Source organism: Monodon monoceros, unplaced genomic scaffold (assembly GCF_005190385.1).
Source record: "Monodon monoceros isolate NGI ecotype Baffin Bay Population unplaced genomic scaffold, NGI_Narwhal_1 Super_Scaffold_21, whole genome shotgun sequence".
Taxonomy (NCBI): domain Eukaryota; kingdom Metazoa; phylum Chordata; class Mammalia; order Artiodactyla; family Monodontidae; genus Monodon; species Monodon monoceros.
The window spans coordinates 49,739,806-49,767,209 of record NW_021703778.1 but is presented as its reverse complement, the minus strand read 5'-3'; the positions used below and the strand labels follow the sequence as shown (position 1 = coordinate 49,767,209).

The window sequence follows — 27,404 nt, the reverse complement described above, 5'->3', positions numbered from 1 at the left end:
ATGAACTCTATAAGGAACACTGTCCAAAGAATTTAACAATAACAAATAAAGGTTTAGAAAACTGAAAGCCAGACTTTTCCTAATGCTTCCTCTGTCTCCAATAATTAGAAAGATTAGGTTTCTGACAAACTGCTGAAAAGACTCACATTAACAAGTATGTGGATCCTCATTTTATATAAGGTCTAATTTCCCTTTGACAATTCTTTTAGCAGAAGTTCCTACTCTTCACCGCTGGCTGTAAACAGCTAATTAAATTCATTTTACAATACTTCTATTAAATGCCTTCTCTAGTTAACACTGGAGAAGAGTTGCAGCTATGTAGAATGCAGGCTACAAGGCAGGAATTCACATGAGTTAGTAATCTTTCTGTTGGCCATAGCCAACCTCCCTTGACCTCATCAGATACCAAATATCCACCCCACTACAAATGATGCAGGAACAAGAAAGGTATTTTTCATCCCTGTTCTCAAGAAGCTAGTAGAGGGGCTCAAACGTATAGAGGTGATTCTAGACCAAGGAGAAGAGGGAGACAGTATATGTAGTGCAGTGGTTAAGAGTGTGGACAATGAAGCAGATAATAACTCTACTGCCATCTAGCTTTGTGACCTGAGACAATCTTTCTGAGCTCTGGTTTCTTCATTTCTAAGATAAGGATGATTATCACAAGGGTTGCTGGGAGGATAATGTGCAATATGCAGATAAATCAATGAGTACACTGCCTGATACACAGTAAAGTTTAAGCAATGTTTATAGCTGTGCTTTCTCTTTATTATTATAATAAATGATTTTGGGGGATAATATACATGGTGTGATGGTTAAATTTTTGTATTAACTTGGCTAGGCCACGGCACCCAGATATTTGGTCAAACACTAATCTAGATGTTGCTCTGAAGGTATCTACTGTTGAAAACTAAGATTAACATGATGATATTCCAGAGAAAGGGAACAGGGATTCAGCTCTGTGAATGCACAGGGCAGATGGGGTTACACAAGAGTTCTAGTGGCCAGACTCTCAGGTCCATGGAAGAGAACAGCAAATGGGAGAGAAAGCTGGAAAGGTACCTGTCTTGAAAGCTAGTGTCACTCATCTCAGTAAGAAGTAATCATGAAATGAACTGTCAGTAAAGAGGGATGGAAGCTCCATGATACGCTCAGTTCACAATAAAATGAAATAACTAGTAGCTGGCAATTGTTAAGCCTTGGCATCTTTGATTTCTAACTCGATAGTTTTTATTACTTTAGAATAAATGCTGAGGTGGTTACAAAAAAGATTGTACATCTGAACCCTTAAGTGAGTTATTAAAATGAGTTGAAGTCTGTTATAAATGTCCGGACCCTTGGCTTAGTTACATAAATAATTTATAACAATTATCACAATTCCCTTTCAACTCAATGTTTTCAGAGCTGCCATTCAGCATTTAAACCTAAACAAGCTAAATGAATGGTAACATCATTTTGCCACGGAGATTATGCTCCAAAACATGTATGTGATGTAGCAAATTAATTCATATGCATTTTCAAACTTAACCATGCCACGAACCAAAGTGTTAAGAGTAAAGAATTAGTTTCAATTCCCTTACCAAAAGAACGCAAGTAACTGTCTTTTACACTTCAGAAAATACACTGTCATCCACATGCTCATTATTGGGGGAACTGCTACCAGATTAACCCTTTTTAGCAAAAAAGTTTTTTTTTTCAGCTTAAAATAAGAGGAAAAGTAAAGGGAAAAAGATATGGAGAAGGAAAGAAATTATGTCACCCTGATAGAATAAGCCTTGGTTTGGATAAAACGTCTGTCCTCTTGGCAGAGCCTCTTTAAGGCTTAGTTTTGTTCCATCTGAGAATGCATTTATTTTACTTTCATTCTTGAAAGGTATTTTTTGCTGGTTGCTAGGTTGACTGGTGTTTTTCTTTGGCACTTTAAAATTATCATTCCACTGTTTTCTGGCCTTCAAAATTTCTGATGAGAAGGCAATGGTCTTTTGAATTATTTCTTTGTATGTAGTTTGTCATTTTTCTCTGGCTGCTTTCAAGATTTTCTTTTTATCTTTGGTTTTCAGCAGCTTTGACTGGGTACAGTTTTCTTTGTAATCTATATTACTTAAGTTCACTGAGTTTCTTGAAAATGTAAATTTATGTCTTTCATCATATTTGGCAAATTTTTGGACAATATTTCTTCAAACAATTTTGTTGTTACCACCCCATTTTCTCTCTATTCTCCTGCTGGGATGACAAATATCAGGCTTTTTTGTACTGTTTGGCAGGTCCCTGATGACGCTGATGTTCATTCTTGCTTTCAGTCTTTGTGTGTATGTGTGTGTGTGTGTGTGTTCTTCAGACTGAATCATTTCTATTGATCTACCTCCAAGTTCACTGACTTTTCCTCTCTTATACCATTCTGTGTTAAGCTCATCAAGTAAAGTTTTTACTTTCCGTGACACTAGGTCATATTTTCTTTATTCTTCAAATGTTATTTAATTTTGGATTGTACCCTGGACATTTTGAAAGTTATATTGTGGATACTCTGGATTCTGTTATATTCCTCTAAAACTTAAAAGGAGTGTCACTATTTTTGTTTTAATAAGCAATTAATTACTACATTGGAATCAAACAACAAACTCTGTCACTTGAGTGACAGCTCAAATCATACCTCAGTTTTTTTTTAATATGTAGCTAGGCTGCTTTGTGCCTGCCACACGGAGGTGTGGTTCAAGTATCTAGTACAGCTTGTTTTTTGTGTGTAGGCAGCCCACACACAAAAATGGACTGTGATCCAAAGGATATTTTCTAGTATGCTGATTTAACTCAGAACTCTGAATGCATTTCTCATAAAGACAACTCTGTTACCTTGAGTGGTTATATTAACAAACCATTTAACCAAATCATTTATCCAATTTGTACCCAAATCCAGCTATAATTGCTTATTTATATAAGAAAAAGCAAAGCAGTGTCTTGGTTTCTTTTTCTCATAATCAGACAACTGAGGAAATAACTCTGGTATTGGGCCACTTTTACCATTAAGTTCTCCTGAGTAAGCAAATGTGCCAATTACCACTTTTTAAAATTCTAACATGGGAGGGACTTCTCTTTCAAGGTAAAATATAGAAGAATGGAAGACATTTGTTTCTGTGGTAACAATAAGAAAAATCCAGATAAAATAAAAATTATACTTTTCCAAGAGGCTAGCAAAGAGCATGAATGCAAGGAATCTGTGACAGCCATCCTCCAGGATGGCTCCCATGCTGCTCCCCTCCTGGAAGTTCCCTCTCACAATGAATAGGGTTAACCTGTGTAATCAATAGGGTATAATAGAAATGGCAGTGTGTGACTTCAAAGCTAGGACATAAAGAGGCAGTCCCCTGCTCTAAATTTTCACCACTCTACTTTTCTCTTAGGGTATTTATTTTTTGTATTACAGTTATTTTTATATATTAGGATAAACATCTAAATTATCTTTTCTACAATTATTAGCACAGTGCTGACTTGCTAAAGTTCAATAATTACTTGACAAATAAATGAACATAGAATAAGGAGGAGCTAACTTTATTCACATTTCTATGAATATCAAAGATAATTTTGTGAGACTTCTGAGATTTCCTGAAACTGTGCAACATTTGTTATTAGCTATTTTTATACCTTTTTATATGCCTTATACCTGGTTCTCTATTTTCCTTCTGAGATGTGAATTATATATATATATGTCAGACATTTTTATATCATGCCACAGGTCCCTAAAGCTGTATTCATTTTGCTCTAATTTTCTTAGACTGTTAATCAGAGAAGGGTAATACAATTCTTTCAGAGAAAGCACAGTACAGCAGGAGCTGATGTGTTCTTTATTCCAGACCTACCTCTGGGCTAGAAAGAACATGTGATGGTGGTGGAGAACCAAGTGTGCTGATCCTTCTATGCTCAGCTTAAGTATCGTCTCCTTGGAGAGAATTAGCACTGAGTTTGTTTAATTATTGACTGTTCACTTGGATCCCTAGCTAGATTATGAGGTCCAGGAAGGCAGGTACTGAATTGTTTGGCTCCTACATTGTATGTCCATTGTCTAGACAGTGACCAGACAGAGTAGTTGCTCAATAAATATGCACTGAATAAACAACCGAACCAAGATCTTTGTTCAGAATCAAAAGGTACACTTTCTAGGCCTCAAATACCCTATGCTCTTTATATAAGATTTACCTTAGAACCCTGTTCTAGACCTTGCCCCTCCTTTTCCAAAAGCACCCCCACTTTGACTTGGAATGGGAGAGTCCCTTTGTACATATACAACAGATAAAAGAGATGAAAGAAGGGGAGCCCCTAAATTCTGTTGCCAAGACTTCAATAGTCACATGTATTAGAATTCTGAATACATTTTTGCCACAGAAATATTTTAAAAGTAAGTATAATTTGGGGGGTGCAAAATGGGTTAAATGACCTTTTAATGAGCTGGCTAGGAGTATAACCACCAGAACCGCTTCTATAAGAAATGCATTCTGAGTTAAACCAACAGATTAAAAATACCCTTTGGATCACTGTTTATTTGTATGTGGGACTGCCAACATTCCAAAATCTATTAATATTAGAAAACTGATTGTTTGATAACTATCTTTTTAAAAATTTTATTTATCTTCTTATTACTACTACCAAAGGGAGATGCTAATAATAATAAAAAATGTAGACAATCTGCTAGTAATTTGCATATTCTGCCTTACTGTTTTCTCAAAGATTTGGAACTCTCATAAAATTCACTACCTCTGCTACCAGATACCAAGTCAACAATTAAAATATATCAAAAAAAAAAAAGGGAATTCCCTGGTGGTCTAGTGGTAGGGACTTGGTGCTTTCATTGTCGTGGGCCCAGGTTCGATCCCTGGTCAGGAAACTAAGATCCTGCAAGCTGCACGGCTCGGCCAAAAATGAAATAAATAAAATAATATATACTATCTCTCTACTCTGCACAAATAGAACTTTCTGGCAGTCAGTAATATCCATGTCTAAACACCAAAGAAGAAGGCTCTTTACCTCAAGTAAGAGCTATTCTTTAATTGTGGTAGAGATTTAAATCATATTTCAGTGCAGTCTCTGAAGGCTTTGGTGCAAGAAAATTGCCTTCAGCTTTGGAGCCTACTTGCATCATTCTGTGTATCTTGGTGATTGAGGGTATTTCATTCACCACTTGGAAAAATTAGGCTATATTATAGATCTTTTACAAACTCATTATGATTAATGAGTGAGTAGGATCGTAGCTGTCACATGATCAGATGTAGAAAAATCAATGAGCTAAAAACTCCATTACATATTCTATTTTCTATGCTTCATAGAAGGTTCTGGAATATGTCTCTGGGCTTGTATTTCATCAGCCTATACAGGCACTGAATTCATCTAGGGCTCTCCCAAGATAACAACTGTATAATTTTTCTTAGGGGAAGGCCACTAGGATTACCCTCTCTGGAGCAATCACTGCTCAATGCCCATCCCTCGGAGCCATGCCAGCAGAGGAATGGCTGTCGCTACACACAAGTTTATTGGCATCCCTTTCCTTGCCAGAACTACATACAGTATGAGCCAGGTTATGCAGGATGTTTGAAATTATAAGGAGAGAGTCAACATGCTGGCTAAGTACCCTCAAAGGTGCTCCAAGTATCCTTTGGCTGCTTAAGTGAGGCCAGTCAAAAGCAGTTTCTGGCAGCTGAGTTGTCCGGTGTTAAGCCCACGCCACTCTGGGAACCACTTTAGGGTTGGTTCTTTCTCACTGCTATAGAAGGAGAAGCTGAAGCCATCTTTCTAAAAGCCTAACTGAGAATGAAAGATGATTGCTGCTCTGAAAATAAAAGCCTATCGTTCCTTATTAACTGAAACATACGTTTTGGTTGCTAGAATCATGATTTGTATTGAGGGACTATTTCAAATGTTGAGCTCTAAATATTTTCAATTGGTATAGTCCTAGATACTAATGTAGTAAAATTGTCACTGCAATGGAGTGCAGAGAAAGAAAAGCTTTTACGTTAATGCAGATTCCTCCAGTTTCTGTGACTGATACTATTGAGCTTATAATGGTATGCATAGATTAATTTTTCTTTTGACTGGAAAATAACAAACAACTTACTGACCAAATTTACAGCTTACTAACTAAACTTGAAGTACAATACTCTAAATTGCTTGTTCAATATTCTTGACTTTTAAGGGTATTTGGTTTAATATATTAAGCCCCAAAACAAAACTGAACAGGATTATCAAAAGTAGTACATCTATTTTTGAGTTTTATCAGGACTAAATATTGAAGTAGAAACAAAGGTAGCAAAAGAGGTGAGTGATAGTATAAAACGTGAAATCAGCCTTACCCACTGCACCCGATGACTTTGTTGTACAGATAGGACGGCAAGCCTTTCAGATGAATGTTGTTATCCACGTACACATATTGTAGTTCTCGAGATCGACCTAAATCTGGATTAGAAAGAAAAGTGCTATAATTCCTATAAATATACACCAATATAATGTGAAACATAAAATTTAATACATAATATTAAAATAATTCAAATTTCTACTCTGGAAGAAAAAAAGTGTTGCAGATTTAACTAAGTGTGAAATTATGTCAGCTGTAATATGAGATTCTACATCAGAAAACATGACTATTGAAAAATTACTCAACCCACCTGAACCTTGAGCATTTAAGCTGTAAAATGAGTACTGGGAATGGAATATTATTAGATTTCCTTCCCACATAAAAATTCTATGACTTTTAATAAACAATTTCTATTTATTTATTAAGTTTGTTATAGGTCATTTATTTAGTTTCATTTTTCTCCATAGGAAAAAGTGTTACACAAACTAAGTTGGCAGGTCAGCCTACTGTGTCTCACCTCCCCTGGGCAGAAAGATGAGAAGAGGGGTAAAGGAGGGCTAGGGATCAATCTGACCCTGGCTGGGCTGGGCCTCAGGAGCCAGGTGGATCTAAGAATGGATGGAACTGCCCGTGGCTGCAGGGGCAGGAAGAAGCAAAGGGAGCCCCAAATCCCAGTCCTCAGTGAGGTGTGAGGTACAGACGGATGGACAAGACCTGCAGGCCAGGAAGCCGGGACAGGAATTGGTTTGTACCAGGAATGGGAAGAGGTGAGAAAGGGAGCCCAAAGAGAAGAATCTGCAATAGGAACAAGTATGCCAGAAAGAGGGAGAATCCAGAAGTTTCGCAGAAGTAGCCGGACAAGGGGGGAGCAAAGACTGGAGGAGGATTCAGTGAGGAAACAAAGCACAAAGTACTGAAGGTGATCTCTGGCCATCACAGGCAGCAGAGACACTTCCAAGTGCTGAGGTCATCCCTTCCTGTCTACTGTGTGCCCAAGATTGTTCAACCAGCTTTCCTTTCCACTCCTATCACTCACAGGGTAGAGCTATTTGTCTTCATCGTTACAGAGGCACAGAACAGAATCTTCAGTAGCCTTGCCAACCCTCTGCCTCCTGAAGTAAGAACATAATCTTTGAAAAGTTTTCAATCTCTGAAAAGTTTCAAACTATAATTCTGCTTGTGAAAATAGGAAATAGGCTGAAGGAGCTCTCTTTTTCCCCTGTCCTTCTACAGTTAGGAAAGACAAAGGCCCAGAAAGCTAAATTAGGTGGTTCTTAAGCATATTTACATTTCAAAACAAAACCCATTCACCCATTAAGGACCTTTTAGGCACTATGGTAGGCCTTGGGGATTCAGATATGAATATGATATTGAGGACGGACATGAAAAATGATAACTGTAATATAATATGATCACAGCTATTAAGAGGCTTGTATAAAGTCTCTGTTTCACAGATGGGTTCTGGATAATTTGTTACATTAAGTGAGAGGGGGATAATATAAGATTGAGGTAAGGAAGGGTTTGCCATGGAAATGGGTAGGAAAAGGTGAACATTACCTCCTCTTTTCCACTACAAGTCCTATCACAGTATTCTTGCCCAGGAATAGCACTGGGGCAAGTTACAAAAAGAGGAACCAAAATTGGCAGCACTGGGAACAGGCAACAAAAGCACTGGGAAGTGGCAACTCTTAGGGAGAAAAAAAAATTACTGGCCTACTAGCTAGACATGCCCTTTCCCAGTGTGGTGGTTTTAATATATCTAACAAACACAATAAGCAGAACTGCTGTGTGATTTTGTGATTTCAGAGTAAGTCACAAAAGGCATTGTGGCTTCCTCTTTGCTCTCTCCCTTGGATCGCTTGTTCAGGAAGACAACTCCTTTGTCATGAGGGCCCTCCAGCAGAGGAAATGAGACTGCCAGCCAACAGCCATGTGAGTAAACCATCTTGGAAGCAGCTCCCCCAAGCCCCAGGTCAAGTCTTCAGATTACTACAGCCCCAAGACTATGTAAATATCCTGTTCCTTCTCAAAGTTTTGCCCATTAATTTTAGCATTCATCAATGGGTCTTGTTTGCAACAATTATTACACGGTATTCATTTAGTGGTGATTTTCGATTACCATCTTTCTGTCTACATTAACTGGAATTCTTCTGTAAGGAAGAGCCATCCCTTCTCCCCCATTTATTTATTTGATTTTTATAACAGTATGGATTCATGGATATTTATTTTATTGTAAGGACTAAAAACCCAATACCATTATTGTTCATTGTGGTGGTTAAAATGTTTCAGTTTTGGCAATTAGGAACACTTAAAATTGGTCCTTATGTTCTTTCAACAAGTTTTCATCCTTTTTTGAGTATCATCATACTTTCTGGCACCACAAGACAGTCCCAGCTCAGCTTGTATTTTCCCTGCTATAGCCCTGAAATCAATTACTTCTCCAAGGAGACTTAATTCCTTTTAATAGGGTATGGTGTTTAGAAACCAAGATCTGAGTGCTAGGTGTGGCTCATTACTATGGGAATGACATTGCTTCTAGGATCCCTAAGTAGAAAGATCTACAAAACATATGTAAGTATACTAACTCATGTATACATATACAACTATATTGTTGGAAGTATACCTTCATCATAGATTCCTAGGAGTGGACTTGTTAGGTCAAAAGGTTAATACATGTGTAGATGTGTAGGTTCTTTGGTATTTCCCTCCAGAGGAGTTACACCAATTTGCATTCCCTTCATCAATGTATGAGAGCATTGGTTTTCCCACAGTTTCACCAAGTTTTAAAACATGTTGTCTTATTTAAAAATTTCTGTCATTCTGAATTTGTATTTCTCTAATTATCAGTGTGAACATTTTTCAATGTGTCTGAGGGCCATTTTTACATAGTTTCTTTTTTGTGAATTGTCTGTTCATATCTTATGTGTCTGTTCTTTCACTTATTAGCCATGTGATCAGAGCCTCAGTTTGCACATATGTTAAAATGGCATAATAGTGCCTAACCCCTCAACTTTACCAAGTTGTTAAAACCGAATGTGAAAGTAATCTGTAAAATTTAAATCACTATACAGTATGCTTTTTTAAGCATAAGAATACATAATTACCACAATAATATGTATTGCTACTTTAGTAAACATGTATAAACTTCTCTACTGATATAAAAGGCTACAAATTTATAAAACATAGATGGAAAAAATATACATAGAAATATCAGAATCTACTTGCAATGAAAGAGCCCTCAAAATTACATTAAAAAGTCCTATTTTATATTTTTTCACTACTTCTCTGACTGTATACAAATCCTTTCATCACATATAGAAGTCTGCAGACTTTAAAGGCATATAGAAAAGTTGGGAATTTTTAAAAAATTGAAACTACACTGATAAAATATAAATGAGCTCTGGTCTCAGATATGACTGTCAGAGCCTGCAGGGGTTTCAGGGAAAGATTCTTTACTTGAGTTTATGCAGTGGTAAGGAGTATAGGATACTAATTAATGGAGCAGGAACACACTCAGAGTCAGAGAACTTGGGTCTGAATCTTCATTCTTCTATTTACTAAATGTGTGTCCTTAGTTTCCTCGTCTGTATAAAGAGAAAAATAATGCTGTCCCTTAATTTTAGTGAAAACTACTAACAAAGTTCATAAATTATCAAGCAGAATTCTTGGCATACAGCCTTCTCCAGTATATGGCAGTTATTATTATTCTCATTATTAGTGACACATTTGGAAGTGTGGCCTACAGTAGAAGGCCAATTAAGAGAGAATTCTCTTTGGCATGCAGCAAAAGGTACTCTTTTCTATACTTTAACTGCACAGAAAAGAGTTGGAGGCAACAGCCTCTAGAGACAGTAATTCATCTCCCTGAGCCAAGGACACAAAATGGGACATGACAGAGGAAACACCTCTCTCCTCTAATACACACAAAAGAGCTTGTCCAAATTAAATGAGGCTACATGCAAAGATTATAATACAAAGTTAAATAAAATTTGGCACTTGCTACTTCTTATATGGTTTAGTCCTCTTTCCTATCCTAGTTTTATAGGAAAAAAATGAAGAGTTGATGATTTTAAAATGCTATTTGGTTTAGACCTTATCTCAGGTTTTCAATATTCCAAAGATTTCTGTTTATACCTCCTGACCAATTTGTGTGGGGAATATAATTTTTTATACATGCCCATAATGGAATGAACTACTTTCTACTGAAGCTGAAAGAAAACACAAATCAGCTGTGTTCAAATCTATTATACATTAGCCAGTATATTATCACACAGACATGAGTATTTAATACAAACATTTAAACTCTGCAAATAACACAATCTCAATAGAGTAAGAAAAAGCAGTACTGAAATTACAAGATGTAGTGGGCTTTGGAGTCAGACCTCTGAAACCTGGCTTTCCAATTCAAATGCTCCAAGCCTGTTACTCCTCTGTGAAATGAAGATAATAATACCTATGTCATGAGCTTGTTATAAAGATTCAGCAATGTATATAATGTCAAGCTTGGTCCCTTGCATAAGAGTGGTACTCAATACATCTTAGTCTTTTATCTCTCTCTCCTGAATATAAAGTGAAGATCACAAAACAGAGTGTAGGATTCTAAAGAGAACCAGGCAACCCTTGCTTTAGCTGACACAGCACAGCCTGCTGGCAAGGCTAAGACAACTAAACACCCAGCAAGGTCACAGGCTACACAGGCACGGCTGTGAGAGTGTGCTCCTGCCAAAAAGTCGTCAGCTGGCAAAACCCCAAGCACAAAGGAATGGCATTTTTAATCATAATGAGGCTGAAATATAAGTATTTTCTGCATGAAAAAGCTTTAAGCTATTTCTTCTATTCTTAAAAAAGAAAATCCTCACTCAATAATTAACTTTGGAACAGACCGTTAATCTACTAGCTAATAAGCTGGTTTGTTTCTTCCTTCTCTTAATTTCAATGGACCAATAGTTTTCAATAAATATATCATGCAGTAATATTTTTTTAAGTTCCTGTGCAAAAATTGCTCAGTATGTGAACTATGTAAAGCAAGGAAGTTGTCCATCTGCAAAGATGCTAAAGCAACAAAGAACTTTTTCATGTGGCTTTTTAAAGTGGTGCACTGTGTCTAAAATGTTTCCCTTTTTTTTCTTCCAGACTCATAGATCAAAGTATTGTTACTTAAAAATTAGCAAAAGCTAATAGTCCTGCATAAACTCCAATTCTCTCTCTCTCCTTAAACTTCAAGGCCCCGGCATATGCAGTCCACATGGCTGAAGATGGAACAAAAACCTCCTGTGTGTTGAGGCTGTTGCTCTTTTAACTGTAACTGTAAAAGCAAGCATAGAATGACAGCATGCGCCAGACCAAATAGGATCTGTTTACTGCACACTAACCAGCATGAAACTCATTTATTTTATCAAAAGGTGAATGATGTATTCTCTTCAACAAAATGATGGGGTAATAGAAACCACACATGAAAGCAATAGATCAAAACAGGTTGTTTGGAATGCTCTATCAATGTAATTCCAATTATTGTGGTTCAATAAATCAGACAGATTATTAGTCACAATTACATTTTTAATTACTATAAAAACTGGGTTTCTTCACAATGAATTCAGAGTAATTTACAGTGTATTCCAAAATTATCTTTAAAACTAATTAAATTAGCTACATGATGCGTTTGACAAAGAGAACTTTTTGACTACTTATTCAGAATAATGAATTTTTTAAAGTGCTAGTTTCTCTAAATACACACACACACACACTCCATTAAATCTTTTACATAATCATATTCTTTCTGATCTATTCAACTTTTTGTTTTAATATCTTTATTGGAGTATAATTGCTTTACAATGGTGTGTTAGTTTCTGGTTTATAACAAAGTGAATCAGTTATACATATACATATGTCCCCATATCTCTTCCCTCTTGCGTCTCCCTGATATATTCAACTTTTACCAAATAAGATTTCACAGTGAATTTAATAAGATATTTTACACACAGTAGATCATCAACTGTTAAATTAAAATAAATTGATTTTAATGAATTTGAATGACTGAAGGCTTCCTCTGCAGTTGGTTTAAATATTCAAGCATTAGCATCTCTACTTGTGTTGCACAGTCAAGTAATAAAGAAATTATTATAAGCAATGGGCAAGATACTGTGCTAGATGCTTAGGGTATAAGACATAAGCTGTCTCAACCCTTTCTTACAGTCCAGTCAAACAATAAAAGTTTATATTGATTGTGTGCTTATGTAGTATTTATGAGTGATAGAAGTGTTTTAAATCTTATTTAGTTCTCACAAAAGTGCTAAGAAGTAGGTATTGATATTACCCCATTACTGAGACTTAGACAAATTAAATAGCTTTTCTAAGCTCAAGATCATACAGCTATTAAATGGTAGAGCTGGAATTTAAAAGCATGCCTGCCTGCTTCACCATGACGTTAGTTAGGCAGCCTCCCTTAACAGATCATTTCCATATAAGCAGGGCACTCCCACATAATGTAGGAAGTGACACTACCTTAGCAGGCGGCATGGGTGCAGTGGGCACCTGAGGACGGGCATGCCCAAGCATCCAGGTGTGACGTCAGGAGACAATGACAAGGAGATAAATGATGAACAAAATATCCCTTGGCTTCTGTTAAAAGATGGGGTAGGTCTGACTTACAGATTTAGGGCAGCAGTTGCAAGAAATACCAAGAATTCCTTCAGGGAAGACCCTAGAGAAGGAGCCTTCACGCTGACTGTCCTGCACAGGCTTGGGCATTACAGCAACACATCTTCTAGGTCAGGGCAGCCAGCGCGGAGAGCAAAACATCTTCACTCTGCATCTTACCTTCAGCTCTTGCTCAGCAGGACTGGGACCTGTCCTCCCTCTCCCCAAATTTAAGAACTTGGCTGAAAACTAAGACTGACAGAAACTCCAGATTCGTGCTTTAAAGTCAACTGACAACATCTTCCAGACTTTGCTTGTACCGTACATTCTTGCCACTATTTAGAAAACCAAATTAACAAAAACTTCGCTGGCAAAGATTCTGCTCATCAATCTAGCCCTCACACTACTTATTTTTGTTTCACATCTGTACCTTTTTAAGAATAAGCAGCAATTCTTTTTTTAAATTGATATCTGAGGAAAACAGGGTTCACTTTTTCATATTAATCACTGCCTACTCCAAAATCCTATTCCAAAACTTTAAGAAAAATATACATTTGTCCCTTTAAAGTTCACCTACTCTAGGTGAACTTTTCTCTTCATATATTAGCATAGTAAAGTCAATGTCTGCCCACACTGTAGAAGCCATGTTAAATAATCCTGTCAGCCATATTAAATAATCCTGTTAATGCTCTAAGAAAACCTTAAGGCAAGAGTAAAGGCCTGATATGATAAAAAAAAATAAAGCAGAGGGGATCATTAAGACAGTGGAAAAAGTCAGATGAGTAAGCAGCACCAGGATGAAAAATTTTTTTTATAAATACTTGCAAAAAGATAGAGCTCAAAAAGGAGGACTGCACATCCATTTTCTTGAACAAATACACATTGCAGAGTTACAACTTTGCTCCTGAAATAGGGTCATATAAACTTTAGTTAACAGAATACTTCTCTCTCATTTCTTCCCACTACTAGTTTTTGGACCTTGTTTTCAAGCCTTTCTTTTCTCCTTTTTCATTATGCCTTTGATTAGAGACCTGCCCAACAGTCTCTACAGAACACGATTTTAATGGCATGTTTGGGTCCCTCCTTGGAAAGCCAAGATACCTTCTACTCAAAAATAAGACTGATTCCAAGCTCTGGGACTTCTGGTCTGAGCCAGAAGAAATATTTTAGCACTGAAACGTATTTAAGGCTACAAGCTTTGCAAACTATTCCCATTAAACAATGACCTCAAGGCAGTACTTCTTCAAGCTGCAGATCAAATACATTCCATGGTTCAGTGAAGTACAGTTTACATGCATCTCTAAGTCTGAGATTAAGGAATTATTAATTGGTTTCCATCTGGTTTCCATCCTGGAGTTGAAGTTCTAATAGCTTCACTTTGTGGACTTAAGTATTTCCTTAAAAAACAGTAAACAGCAATTCTTTTCCTGACCTTCTAAGCAGATACAAAGAAAGCAGGAATGAGAAGTCATAGAAAAAACAAGTGTAGTTAAAAATTTGTGTCTTTTATATGCCATTTGCAACAAAAGAAAAGATTTCAGCATGGGTTTTGAAAATGCCTACAAGCTACTTTCTAAATAAAACTGCACCAATACTTGGAATAAACTTTTTTTTTTCCCCTACACAATGTATCCAGCTCCTACAAAGGAAAAACGACTACAGCTACTACAAAAAATTGGAGTGATCTCCTGTTATGTGATAAAGGGCCAGTTTTACATCCCTATCAAAGTTATAGGGTATAACCCACAGCAATAAAGGAGCTGTCATTTCACTCATAGCACACGTCCTTGGCACACAGAATAACTTCTCCTGAGAAAATAAATACTTCACTACTAGAATGTCCAAGGAACAACTCTGGGACTGATTTAGAAACACAAATAATTATCCACTGGTAGGAAGCTGTTTTCTCACTAACTTTGGGGTTTACTACATGGTAGTTTACACCAGGATACTCCGTAAATCTCAATGTCATTTGTTCTTAGCTAAGAATTCATTCACTGTTTTCTAAAATAACACTCAAAAATTCCACCTGCCACCGTGGGCGCAACTTTTGTTTTCTTAAACTACAGAAGTTCCTGACATTGAGTTTAGCTGACACAGCACTTCCCAGGAGCTAACTAAAAAATGCTCTTCCATAGTCAGTCTGTACATGGGCAACCTCACAGTAATTGTATCTATTATTCAACATTAAATAAGTTGTAAACATTACTGAATAATGGTTTATTAATTATGCAAGAGAAACCAGTAAACCTAGTAAAAAAGGCTTACAGGAAAAAACCCTTTTCTTTGTATTTTCCTAAATTTTCAGAAGCCCAGAGGTGAGTCAGATCTTTATGAGCTATTTAGTCAACAGAGCTATATTGAATCAACAACAAATATTCATGTTTCAAGGCCTCTATTAAGTCTCATAGCATGAGGCTCAAGTTATTAATTTCCCCACCTCCTCACTGACAGCAGTGGGAACAGAGTTTCTGTGTGTAGACTAATCTGTCATTCAGCTGTCATGGTATAGTTATATCAGGAACATCCTCCTTTCTTGATACAACTTTTCTTCTTAAAAAGAACACCCTCCACGAGTGTTAATGATTTTGATAGTATTACAAGTGATTTAAGTCATCCTTACTATAGCTTCTGTAGTCACTTTTTGAAGAGGCTGTAATCTGACATTCCTTTAAAAAGCCCCATAAAAAACTGCTTTTCTCCTAAGTCAAAGTTCTTTGGCAAGAAACTGAATTCAGCGAATAGCTCCCCAAAATAAGACTCCTACCTCCAATCACAGGCAGTGATATTAAAGCACCCATTTCATAAACACTCAAGTTCTACATTAGAATCACGGTTAAACATAGGAGCCTTCTATTTGAAAACTGTAGTTATGTGTATGTGTATACACACCGTATCTCTTAACTACTGTAAAGAGGCATCCCTATATGCTAAGTTTCCAGGAACAGTTCAGTTCTCTGAGGAAAGGCAGTGCCAGCAGCTGCCTGCTTCATTTGACTCTGTCCCGCATAGCTCTTAGCATTAGATGGCTTTGCTGTATCAGAAAGGAGTTCAAGGAAGGGTTTCAAGTACACAAACTCCATGGAAGGACAGCTATGGACTTATTTTCTTCCTAAAGACTTAATTGAATTCCCTTTCCAAATCCACCTTCAATGGTGTCAAAAACAAAAATCAAAAACCAAAATGAGACTGAGAAGATTGTTATTTCTGTCAGCTTCAATTTCCTCATCTTCATAGATTATGCTGTCTCTGCTCTTCTGAAGCCCTCTTTGGGCAACCTCATACTGTAGCTCTCTAGTTGTCCCACCCATTTCTTTACAAAGATCATCCAACCCAACAATATAGAAAGGCCACCAGTGCTTGTCTTGGCCCCCTGGCCCTTTACTCATGCTGTTCTCTGAGACCAGGGCAGAGCATTGCTTCAGGCAGCCTGTTTCTTTCTCACTGGATGATCTTCATCACCATCCTCTTGCTTGTATGTCTTTCTAAAGTAGAGTAAAGCCTTCCCACAGGCCTGTGTCCTGTCAGGGCTGTGAGCCTTGTGAGTTGAGATGGCACCCAGGGGAGTGTGGAAGCTGCTTCCATATCTTGGGCTGTACACGGTCCCAGGTTTGAGAGTTATGGTGACCTTGAATGTTGGGAGGTACCCTCCTCAGAACTCAGTGAAGACCCTCTTGCCTCTCTCTTTTTTTTTTTTGCGGTACGCGGGCCTCTCACTGTTGTGGCCTCTCCCGTTGCGGAGCACAGGCTCCGGACACGCAGGCTCAGCGGCCATGGCTCACGGGCCTAGCCACTCTGCGGCATGTGGGATCTTCCCGGACCGGGGCATGAACCCGTGTCCCCTGCATCGGCAGGTGGTCTCTCAACCACTGCGCCACCAGGGAAGCCCCCACTTGCCTCTCTTTGATAACATATTAACAAGTTCACAAAGGAAAACCTCCTCTATCACAGAGGCAAGGCTTTGTGGGTGACAAGAAACCTGGAGATAGAAACTAACTTGTTAGGCTGTCCTTACCACTGAACACTGAGTGCTGAAGAAGGGATGCCCACTTCTGTAGCCACAGCAGCATTCACCACAGTGCATAGAGAAGATGCCCCAGTACATAACTGAAAGCAGAAAGCAGCCAGGCAAAGTGTAGTGAACTCTATCTTCTACCCCACAGCCATTTCTATCACTTTGCACTAGCCACTGCCACTCAGGTCATCTGCTGCTGTAACCACTCAGCAGGACACACAATGTCACTCCTTGGCACCCCAACTGTTAACAGTGGTCAGCTGCCTACTGGAATGGCTTCCCTCTCTTCTCCCAACACCACTGCCACCACAGCACATGCTCGACTGTGTCACTGGTGAAACAGCAGGTAGGAATGAGTAGCAATTGACTAGGGGGATGAGGAACCACAGCTGGAGTGGATAAAAAACAGCTATTTTATTCTACTTGAAAATAACTCTAAAGTAAGCAGGATAAACATTGTTATTTCAGGTTTACAGACAAGGAAAATGAAGCTCAGAGAGGTTTTGGTGATTTACTCCAGGTAATGCTCTACAAAGTGGTGGAGCTAATCTAGAACCTGTATCTTTAGATTTGTAACTTGATGCTTGTCCACTATAACTGTTCTACAACCTGTGGTTTATGCAGCAGGTATATTTATTTTCTAATATCAATTTATATTCAATAATTTTCTCACTTGAAAAAAAACTCTGATTTCTTAGAAAGGTAGGTTACTTCTGAAATGGTTTTACTTTATTTTCTTAATTTCTAAAAAGAATTTAATTATATTTATAGAAAAGTAATCTTCTTAAATTGGATAATTATTTATTATTACTCAAATTGATGTTCATGTCTCTCAGGATTTTCAAGTTTTCTTAAAGAGGTTTTTAATTGAAAATAATATGTACACTGTATTATGGTAGAAAATATTTCCTTTTAGGGGCTAGTAAATTATTCACTTCATTGCCCTCAGAGATAAATTACTCATAAAAAATGCTTTTATGAATAAGATTATATGATGCTTATTCTAACAGTTTAGGATATGTGGGCCTTCAAATTTTAATTTTTTTTATATGGCAGTTTTGTTTCTTACAAGTTAACAAAATAATTCAATTCTCTGTAAAAATAAATATATTGTTTATTAAAGGCCTATGTTCTTTAACATATATCAAAATGGGCCAGCTACAGAGATCTACAGTGCAAAGTATGTTATTTATTAGCCAGGGTGACATTTCTAGCTCAGCAGGCAGTTCAAAAGTCTTTAAAAATTTCTATTCTGGTTATCTGGCAATACTAATCATTAGGATACCCAATAAAAATTTTTTTACCTAGAAGTCAACATGTAAGCAGATATATTTATACAGTAGCTATTCTTTCATATTGCTCAATACCTCTTGTCAATTTTAGAATTTTATATATACAAAATATACATATATAATACATATACATATATTTTAATTCCTTTCTCTGAGTAAATCATTTCATATCTCATATATTTTGTCTCTAAACAAACTTTTAGCACAAGTTTTTTAAAATATGAAATCCCTAACAGAAATAAACTTTTTAAACTGGGAATGATGCTTTGTTCACTGCAAAAATGGATTCAGAGAAGCATCTTCAAGATAAGCAGAATGAAGGAAACTAACTAATCCTTCCTAGTTAAGGAAACAAAGACTTTCCATCTTGTTCTTTAGCTGTTTTGCTTTACCACATAAACATGATTACTTACCAAGCGGCAAAAATGCAAGACGGTTTCCAGCCATGGAGAGCTCATTGAGGCTGGGCAGCTGGCAGAGATGGCGCGGCACACACCACAGACGATTTCGGTCCACAGTGAGGTACTGCAGAGAAAGGCACAGGTGAAGCCTCTCGGGTAAAGTTAGCAAACGATTGGTAGAAATGTCTAGTGTCTGCAGCTCCTTCAAATCGCCAACCTCTACAACCAAAATCAAGATAAATTGCATCCTGATTAAATGAATTAATTAAATAAAATGAATCAACACTGTAACAGTTCAACCAAATAAAGTTAGTAGCTGCAAATATTTCCCTAGACATTAATACTGAAGTGCAGGATTTAGGTCCAGTATGCAAATAATCCAACTTAAGTAGGTGTCTTTAAATTAGTCTGCCAGAATTTTTTTAAAAAGGGAAAAGTGCTGGCATTGGAGAAAGGAGAAACACAAAGTGATGAATCTGAGCCAAAAGTCTGTTACTATGGCTTCTGCTTCCCAATGAATCAAAAGTTGTTGCAAATGTGAAAGAAGAACAATTACAGTCACTTCATGGTAACTGGTTCTTGCTACTTTTGTGGTTTTTACCTTCTATCTAAGTAGATAGTAGGAGACTTAAAAACATAAATTATAGTATCCCAGTAAGTGTACCTTGTTCATGTGAACTAAGTAGAAAATTTCTGGACTAAGAATAAGGATGGCTTTTGAAATTTTCACCACAGTTAAGATTATAATAATAAAATTATTGTAAGGTAATATTTTTAGACATTGTCTAGCCATGTGGTTCCTCTTTTAAAACCCAAAATCCTATGAAGATTTACTTTAATCCCACCTGAATGAAATCCTTCCATTTACTCCAATATTCCTTCATTATTGGTGTCTATATTTGTAACATATTTGTAAATATTTGTAATCTATTCCATGGTGAGACATGGCATACACCAAATCACCACTTCTGAAAGAGGGGGGAAGTTCTTTATAAGGTATTCTGTCCTTCTCAGGGAAAACCACCAGGAAGCACTCAGAGCAGAGGAGGTTCTGCTAACCAGTCTCTAGGGGAAGGACATTACTCTGTCCAGGACAGCACACTGCACTCGAGGCTCTACAGGGAGCACTGCGCAGGACAAGTCTGCTTCTCTCGTATCACGGAACTTCCGTATTGAAGACCACTGTAATGCCACCTCTCACTTCTCCAACCTGACCCTGTTCAACAAGCTGTTCCTCTCAGGTTAAGGTTTCTCATGATCCTCCCAACTTGAATGCACCCCACTGGGCACATTCCAGTTTGTTCAGGACTTGGATTAGTATGAGCAATGTCTTCTCTATTGGAGAGAAAATCTTCTGCCTCTTGGATGTCCAGTTACACAGATTAGCTTTTCTTATTGGCAGACAGCTTGGCAAACTATGGCTCACAGGCAAAATGTGGCCCATGGCCCACTTTTGTACTGCACACAAGCTAAGACTGGTTATTTTTAAGTGTGGTAAAACCCAACAACAACGATAAGAAAAAAAAATGTATATATATGTATATAAACACACATATGACAGAGACCATATGTGGCCTGCAAAGCCTAAAAACATTTAGTATCTCACCATTTACAAAAAAAAGTTTGCTGGTCTTTGTTATACACTTACTCTTAACAGGAGCGTTTTTAATAACTATTTTTTATAAAAGTAATACAAGTGCAAAAATACATTAATTTCTAGTTATTTTACTAATATATAGAAGGGATTTGTGCTAGGAAGTTCACACTTTATTTTCTTATTTCCCCAATACTACACAAATACATATTTGAAGACAGGAGATAGGATTCAATGAACAGTCTGTGACTCCCAATGGGAGTTTTGTTCTGTTTTCACCTAGCTGATGCACATGGGGGTCAATTTCACTCTTGGCTCCATTAGCACAGTATTTCCTCTAGCCAAGTCTGTCTGCCTATCTATTTCAGATTGCTTCTGATGGGGCGTGTGGGGGGTGAGGGAGTTGACAGAAGAACATGTTTTAGAACTGAATAAAAAGAAAAAAGAAATCTTCCTGACCTCACTTTATAAAGTTATTAGGGGAGTGAAATGGGACAGAAATGGAACGAATCAGCTTACACACCACAGAGCCAGGTGCTGAGAGAAGAATGAGACAAGGTTTCTGCCACTAAGAATCACATTACATATAAAAGGCATTGTGTGATAGGAGCTCAGGAAAAGAAGAGTTAGATGAAGGGTTGGAGAAGCTTTTGCAAAATTTATTGAAGGAAATGAGAACTCAAATAGGTCAAAAATAAAATGGATATAGCATTTCAAGCGAGGCATGGGGATGGGGTTGAAAGCATGAGGAAAGGCATGCAAGTGAAAAAATAAATACAACATGCACAATGGACTATTTGAGACCCGACAAGTACCAAAGATACCAATGGGAAAAAAAGCAGAAAATAAGTTCAGTACAGAGGGCTTGGTGGAGACATTGATGATAATGAATACTGGGTAGAGAAGTTTGGACTTATCACAGTGAGAACATAACACTTCCTGAAGATTCTCAAAGGATGAAAGGACTCTTTTGGAAATATGAAAATGGTAAATATGCAGAAAGCAATGAAATGGAAAGAGATTATAGGCAGAGAAAACAAGTAGACAGTTGATGAGAATGAAGGCAGTGTGACAGAGCTTACAGGTAAATTCCAGAGATATTTTAAGAAAAGCAGAGAGTATGCTTGGTTGGAGATGGAAAATGGTGAAACAGGAAAAAGTCAAAGATAATTTTCAAGTTTCTAGACTATTATACTCTAAGTATGGTGATGCCAATGCTAAAAGCTTAATCTTTCTGTAAAAAAAAAATTTTAATTATACCAATACTTCTGAATTGTAGTACCTATAAGCCACCTACTTAAAAGAATTTGAAAAATCCATCAAAAATCACATGGGAGTAAAGCAAAATAAACTATTTTCATCATTATTTCAAAAATAATTAACTGTGTAAAACAGTGTTTTGACATGGTTGCAAAAACTACTAAAGCGGGCTTCCCTGGTGGCGCAGTGGTTGAGAGTCTGCCTGCCGATGCAGGGGACATGGGTTCGTGCCCCGGTCCGGGAAGGTCCCACATGCCGCGGAGCGGCTGGGCCCGTGAGCCATGGCCGCTGAGCCTGCACGTCCGGAGCCTGTGCTCCGCAGCGGGAGAGGCCACAGCAGTGAGAGGCCGGCGTACCGCAAAAACAAAAAAAACAAAAAAAACAAAAAAAACAAAAAACTACTAAGGCTTGCAACTGTCCACCATTTTGATTCAGCATTGCCTTATTGTACTGTGAAATGGGGAAACAATATGTGATTATGAATTTAAATTTTCTAAAATTTGATTATTTACTTTTAACAGATCAGTATTCACATGCTGCTTTAACAGATACACATACATTTTCAGATATTAAAATTAATAACACTTTTGACAAAGAAAACACATACTGTCAGTATCAAAGGTCAAAATACTAAGGAATGGGAAGAGGAAACAGGAGCTGACATTTCTTATTTCCTATATGTGATGAATAAGACTTAAACATGCAGGACTGCATATATTAAATGAACAAATGTAACAAAAGGACATTTTTGTCTAAGTAGCTTAATATATAGGCCTTTCCATTTGTTAGAAAAAACCTGAGCTAATTATAATATTACTCCAATTACAATACTGGGTAAAATACTATATATAATATAGTTGGAAAATTAACGATTTTGTCATCCTACGAAAGTATTTGGGAAAGAGAGAGAAATAAAATTAAATAGCTTCTCAGGTGGAGTGAAATAAACATAATTTTCATGACCATTTTAAAACAGGCCACAAATATAAGACTATACATGGCATCTTTATTCTAACAAAATTAAAATATATACTTATTAAACTCAGCTAATGGGAAGCACATTTTTAGAAAACAACAGAGTCAAACAAACTTTATCTAAGATTCTAACTTAAACACAAGAGACAGGAAATAAACATGGGGTAGCAATATATCATGCAGGAATAAAGAAACAGAGCCCAAAGTGTGAGCTCAAGTTAAAAACTGGAAAAATATCAGCCAAACATAAATCTAGCAAATTTGGTCAAGTTCAGAACCTACACTGAGGCCAGGACAACAGGATACTCTTATATACTCTGCTGCTCTTCCTTCATTCCTGAAGATCCAAGTACCCTGCTTATATCATTTCCACCAGCCTGAAGAAATTTTATTTCTTTTAGAGTAGGTATGCTGGCAACAAATTCTCTTAGTTTCCCTGGGAATGTCTTTATATCATTGTAATTCCTAGAAATTGTTTTCATTAGGTACATAATTCAGGGTTGACCATTCTTTACTTTCAGTACTTTTAGATGGTGTTCCACTGTCTTCCAGTCACCGTGGTGTCTGAGAAGAAATCCACAATTATTTGAATCATTATTTCTTTAGGTGTTCTCAAGAATTGTTCTTTATCTTTAGTCATTAGCAGACTGATTACAATGTATCTATAAATGGCTTTCTTTGAACTTATCCTATTTGGAGTCTGCTGACCTTTTTAAATTTGTAAATTTATGTCTTTCACCAAATTTTTGAAGTTTTAGACATTGTGTCTTCAAATTTAAGAATTATTATATCTGGGTAAATATAACAAACTATCACTTTTATCCTTTTAAGTTAAGTTTTGCATAACTGCTGAAAGCATTTCAATATATGGCGTACTACTTATAAGTTTAACACAAAGGTCAGTGGGGTAATGTAAAAGGAGTTCCAAAGCAGATTTTGAAAGATTTGTATAATGTAATCCCTAAAGCAATAACTAAAAATAAGATAAACACTCAAAAAAAGATAAACCCAAAAAGCCAATAAATGAATTAAGACAGAATACAAAACATACATTCAAATAATACCAAAAAAGGCAGGGAAAAGGGAACAAAGAAAGAAAACCAGATGTTACAAACAGACAACTAATAATAAAATGGCAGGCCTAAATCTAACAAGATCAATAATAACATTAAAAGTAAATAGCCTGAGATGACCAGACTGGACTTAAAAACAAGACCTTAGTATATTCTATCTAAAAGGAATCCATTTAAAATATAAATACATAGATAGATAAAACATAAATTAATACAAACATATGCCATGCAAACAACGACCCCCCCCAAAAGCTGGAACTTCCAGTATGATGGATTGAGAAGGATGCCAAATCCTCTGCTGAAAAAGCAACTATAAAAATTACACAAAATTATCAAAAGCAACCATTTCAGTACTCTGGAAATTGACCTATGCTTTTCAACAAATAGAGAAGAGCTTACTCATGAAAAACTGCTAAACTTCAGATTAGAAGAACAGAAATCTGTGGCATGCTTCCTTGGGGTGGCTCCTATTCCCCCATCCAGCTTGGTTAGGACAATAGTTCTAATACAGCAGGGCAGGCTGCAAAGAACCAACAGCTTCACTGACAGAGTGAGCTGACTTGCAACAAAAGTCAGGGAGTCGATTTGGAACAAAAGGTGAAAAACCCATACCCAGTACTGTTGTCAGTAATGATTAGTAATCTTGGTCACAAGCAAACATGAAAGACCAATGATTTTTATGAGGCTGAGGGGTTCCTGGTTGGGGAAAGCAATGGAATGGGCAGATAAGCCAGAACTGCAACAACGAAGAATGGGATATAAAGCAGTCAGAAAGTATTTGACAGACTCTCCACATATCCCAGGCTGACAGGAGGTGGTGAGCAAGCACAAGGGAGACCACAGAGGGCTCCAGCTGTTTACATATCCCAGGACTACACAGAACTTGCACACATGCACAGAGGAGAAAAGAGAGGGCCCAACAGAAAATAATAGCTGGGGTAAACTTGAGAACTGCCTAAACATTAAATGTGTTTCTGAATCCACACACAGATCCACTGGCAGAGGATAGGAGCCTTACTAGCTTAAGGTGTTCAACCACTAAGTTATACAGACACAGGGCCAAATCATAGAAAGCTAGGCTTAAAAATTAAAACAAAAATAATAACAATAAAAAAACATGAAACAGAGACATCAGTCACTGGGGGGGAAATGAATTTCATGTTTTAGTCCAGGCAAATTACTAAGATAAATAAATAAGATAGCAACAATCTTTAGGTAGGAAAACATAATCAGGATCCAGAGTTGTTAAAATATATCATTTAAAATGTACAGTTTAAAAAAAATTATAAGACATACAATAAAACAGGAAAGGGTAACCCATATTCAGGAAAAAATGAGTAAATAGAAACTGATTCTAAGTGGACCCAGATGTTGGATTTAGCAGACAATGACAGCAGCTATAATAAAAAGCAGCTATAATAAATATGTTGAAAGAACTAAAAGAATAAGTTTAAAGACTTGATGGAAATTATGATGACAATGACTCAAAAAACATAAAACTTATTCTCAATAAAGAGAGGTAAGAAAACAGAAATTTGGGAGTTGAAAAGTACAACTGAAAAGAAAAATTCACTAGAGAGCCTCAACAGTAGGTCCAAATAGGCAAACAAGAAATCAGTGATAAACAGGTAACAAAAATTATCCAAACAGAAACCAGCCAAAAAGACTGAAGTAAAGTGAACAGGGTTAGAGATCTGTGGGACAAAACCAACTGCACAAACATATGTGTGACAGGATTCCCATAAAAAGAAAAGGAGAATGAAGGAGAAGAAAAAAATATTAGAAAAAATAGTGGCCATAAATTCCAAATTTTGATGAAAAATATTACTCTAAAGATCCAAGAGACTCCATAAATACTAAGTAGGATAAACACAAAGAGATCCACACTTATACACATCATAAACTGTGAAAGACCAGAAAATCTTGAAAACAGCAAGAGAATAATTACTTATTATGTTTAGGGGAACAATACACACATGGCAAGAAGAAGCACTCTCTCTACTCAAGTTTCTAGCAAATGCAATAAGGCAAAACAAATAAACTAACAAGAAATATCAAGACTGGAAAAGAAGTAAAACTTTCTTTATTCACATATGACATGCTCCTTAGTAGAAAATACTAAGCAATTAATAACAATTATCGGAATAAACACTTTATTTTTTTTTTGTTTTCTTGGGGAATTGCTCTGTGTTCTAAATCCTCTACTGGGACCAAGGAACTCTTCCTACCTCACCCAGGAAGAGGAGGAAAGCCCTCCTGAGCTGGTGTGGTGAAGTGGGGGGAGGGGAGAAAGATGGGGGCTGGGAAATACTCGTAAACCCCAGTACAAGGAGACTCTCCACCTCAATGGAATAAAGCACTTCTCCTTGGGAAATCCATTCCTGGGAGCATCCACCGTGTGCCGCGAGGTACCCTACTCACACCGTAACCCTCAATCTCAACAACAGTTCTGAGGGGGTGGGCATCATTGCCCCATTTTCCAGATGGGGCCTCTAAGGCTCAGAGATAGAACCAGTCACTGTCAAGACCACCCATGTAGAGCCTGGTGAAGGCCAGGCTGGAATTCAGGTCTCTTTGGCTCCAGAGTCCATGCTCTTCCCTTCCCTTTGCCATGAGGCCTCCAGGTGTCTAAAAACTGAAGTTCCAGGGGTCTAGTGTTAACAGCTCAGGTATTTGTAGGCTGAGGATGCGCCCAAGCTCCCTCTGGCCGTTATTTGACCAAATGAAGAGCTCTGTCTTTTTTAAAGTCGCTGCCCCATGTGACGCTGCCTTCCAAATCCTCCTTGTCCCCACCCTCCAGGCACAGCCCATGGCCCAGGGAGCAGGAAGCCTGGTTCCTAACCAGGCTCATTGCTGTGTGTCCACAGTTAAGTCCTTTGACATCTCTGAGCCTCATTCTGCAGGTTCAGAAATCCAGGCCAGTCACGGGGTCCTTCCTGCTCCACAAGGTGCGGGGCACACACCCAGGGGGATAAGCCTACACCAGGGGTGCACAGGGACTGGCGGAGAGCCAGCACCTTACAAACACGCCAGTCCACTGGGCATGATCTAGCACTGGGAACCAACACTTTTAACAAGGCTGCAGGATACAAGATCAATATTTTTAAAATCAATTGTATTTCTATATACCAAGGCAAACAATCCAAAAATTAAATTAAGAAAATAATTCCAGGACTTTGCTGGTGGTGCAGTGGTTAAGAATCTGCCTGCCAATGCAGGGGACATGGGTTTGATCCCTGGTCCAGGAAGATCCCACATGCTGTGGAGCAACTAAGCCCGTGCACCACAACTACTGAGCCTGCGCTCTAGAGCCCACAAGTCACATCTACTGAGCCCGCGGGTCACAACTACTGAAGCCCACGCACCCTAGAGCCCGCGTGCCACAACTAATGAAACCTGCACACCTAGAGCCCATGTTCCGCAACAAGAGAAGCCACCGCAGTGAGAAGCCTGTGCACAACAATGAACAGTAGCCCCTGCTTGCCACAACTAGAGAAAGTCCGCACACAACAATGAAGACCCAACGTAGACAAAAAAAAAAAAAGACAATTCCATTAACAACATCACCAAAAAAGAAAATACTTGAGAATAAACTTATCTGCTGAAAGCTACAAAATACTGCTGAGAGACAAAATATCTGCTGAAAGCTACAAAATATTGCTGAAAGAATATCTAAATAAATGAGTCAGTTCATGTTTATGGACTTGAAGACTTAACACTGGTTAAGACAGTTTGCTCTCCAAACTGCTATAACACAATCCTTATCAAAATCCCAAGAGACTTTTTTTTTTTTTTTTTTTTTGCGGTACGTGGGCCTCTCACTG

General features: G+C 37.5%; 1 protein-coding gene across 6 annotated transcripts in view; it reads right to left on the bottom strand.

Moving 5' to 3' along the window:
- The window catches only part of LRRC28 (leucine rich repeat containing 28), a 190,309-nt gene that overhangs the window by 41,554 nt on the left and 121,351 nt on the right, over nucleotides 1-27,404 (bottom strand). For all 6 annotated transcript variants that reach the window (XR_003795906.1, XR_003795905.1, XR_003795908.1 and 3 more), the window contains 2 exons: nucleotides 18,691-18,897; nucleotides 6,333-6,435 (listed from right to left, as the gene is read on the bottom strand). Coding sequence is in view for 2 of the 6 variants with exons in the window: in XM_029237829.1 (XP_029093662.1) it covers nucleotides 6,333-6,435; nucleotides 18,691-18,897 (310 nt within the window). In the remaining 4 variants the exon portion in view is untranslated. The remainder of the gene's footprint in view (nucleotides 1-6,332; nucleotides 6,436-18,690; nucleotides 18,898-27,404) is intronic.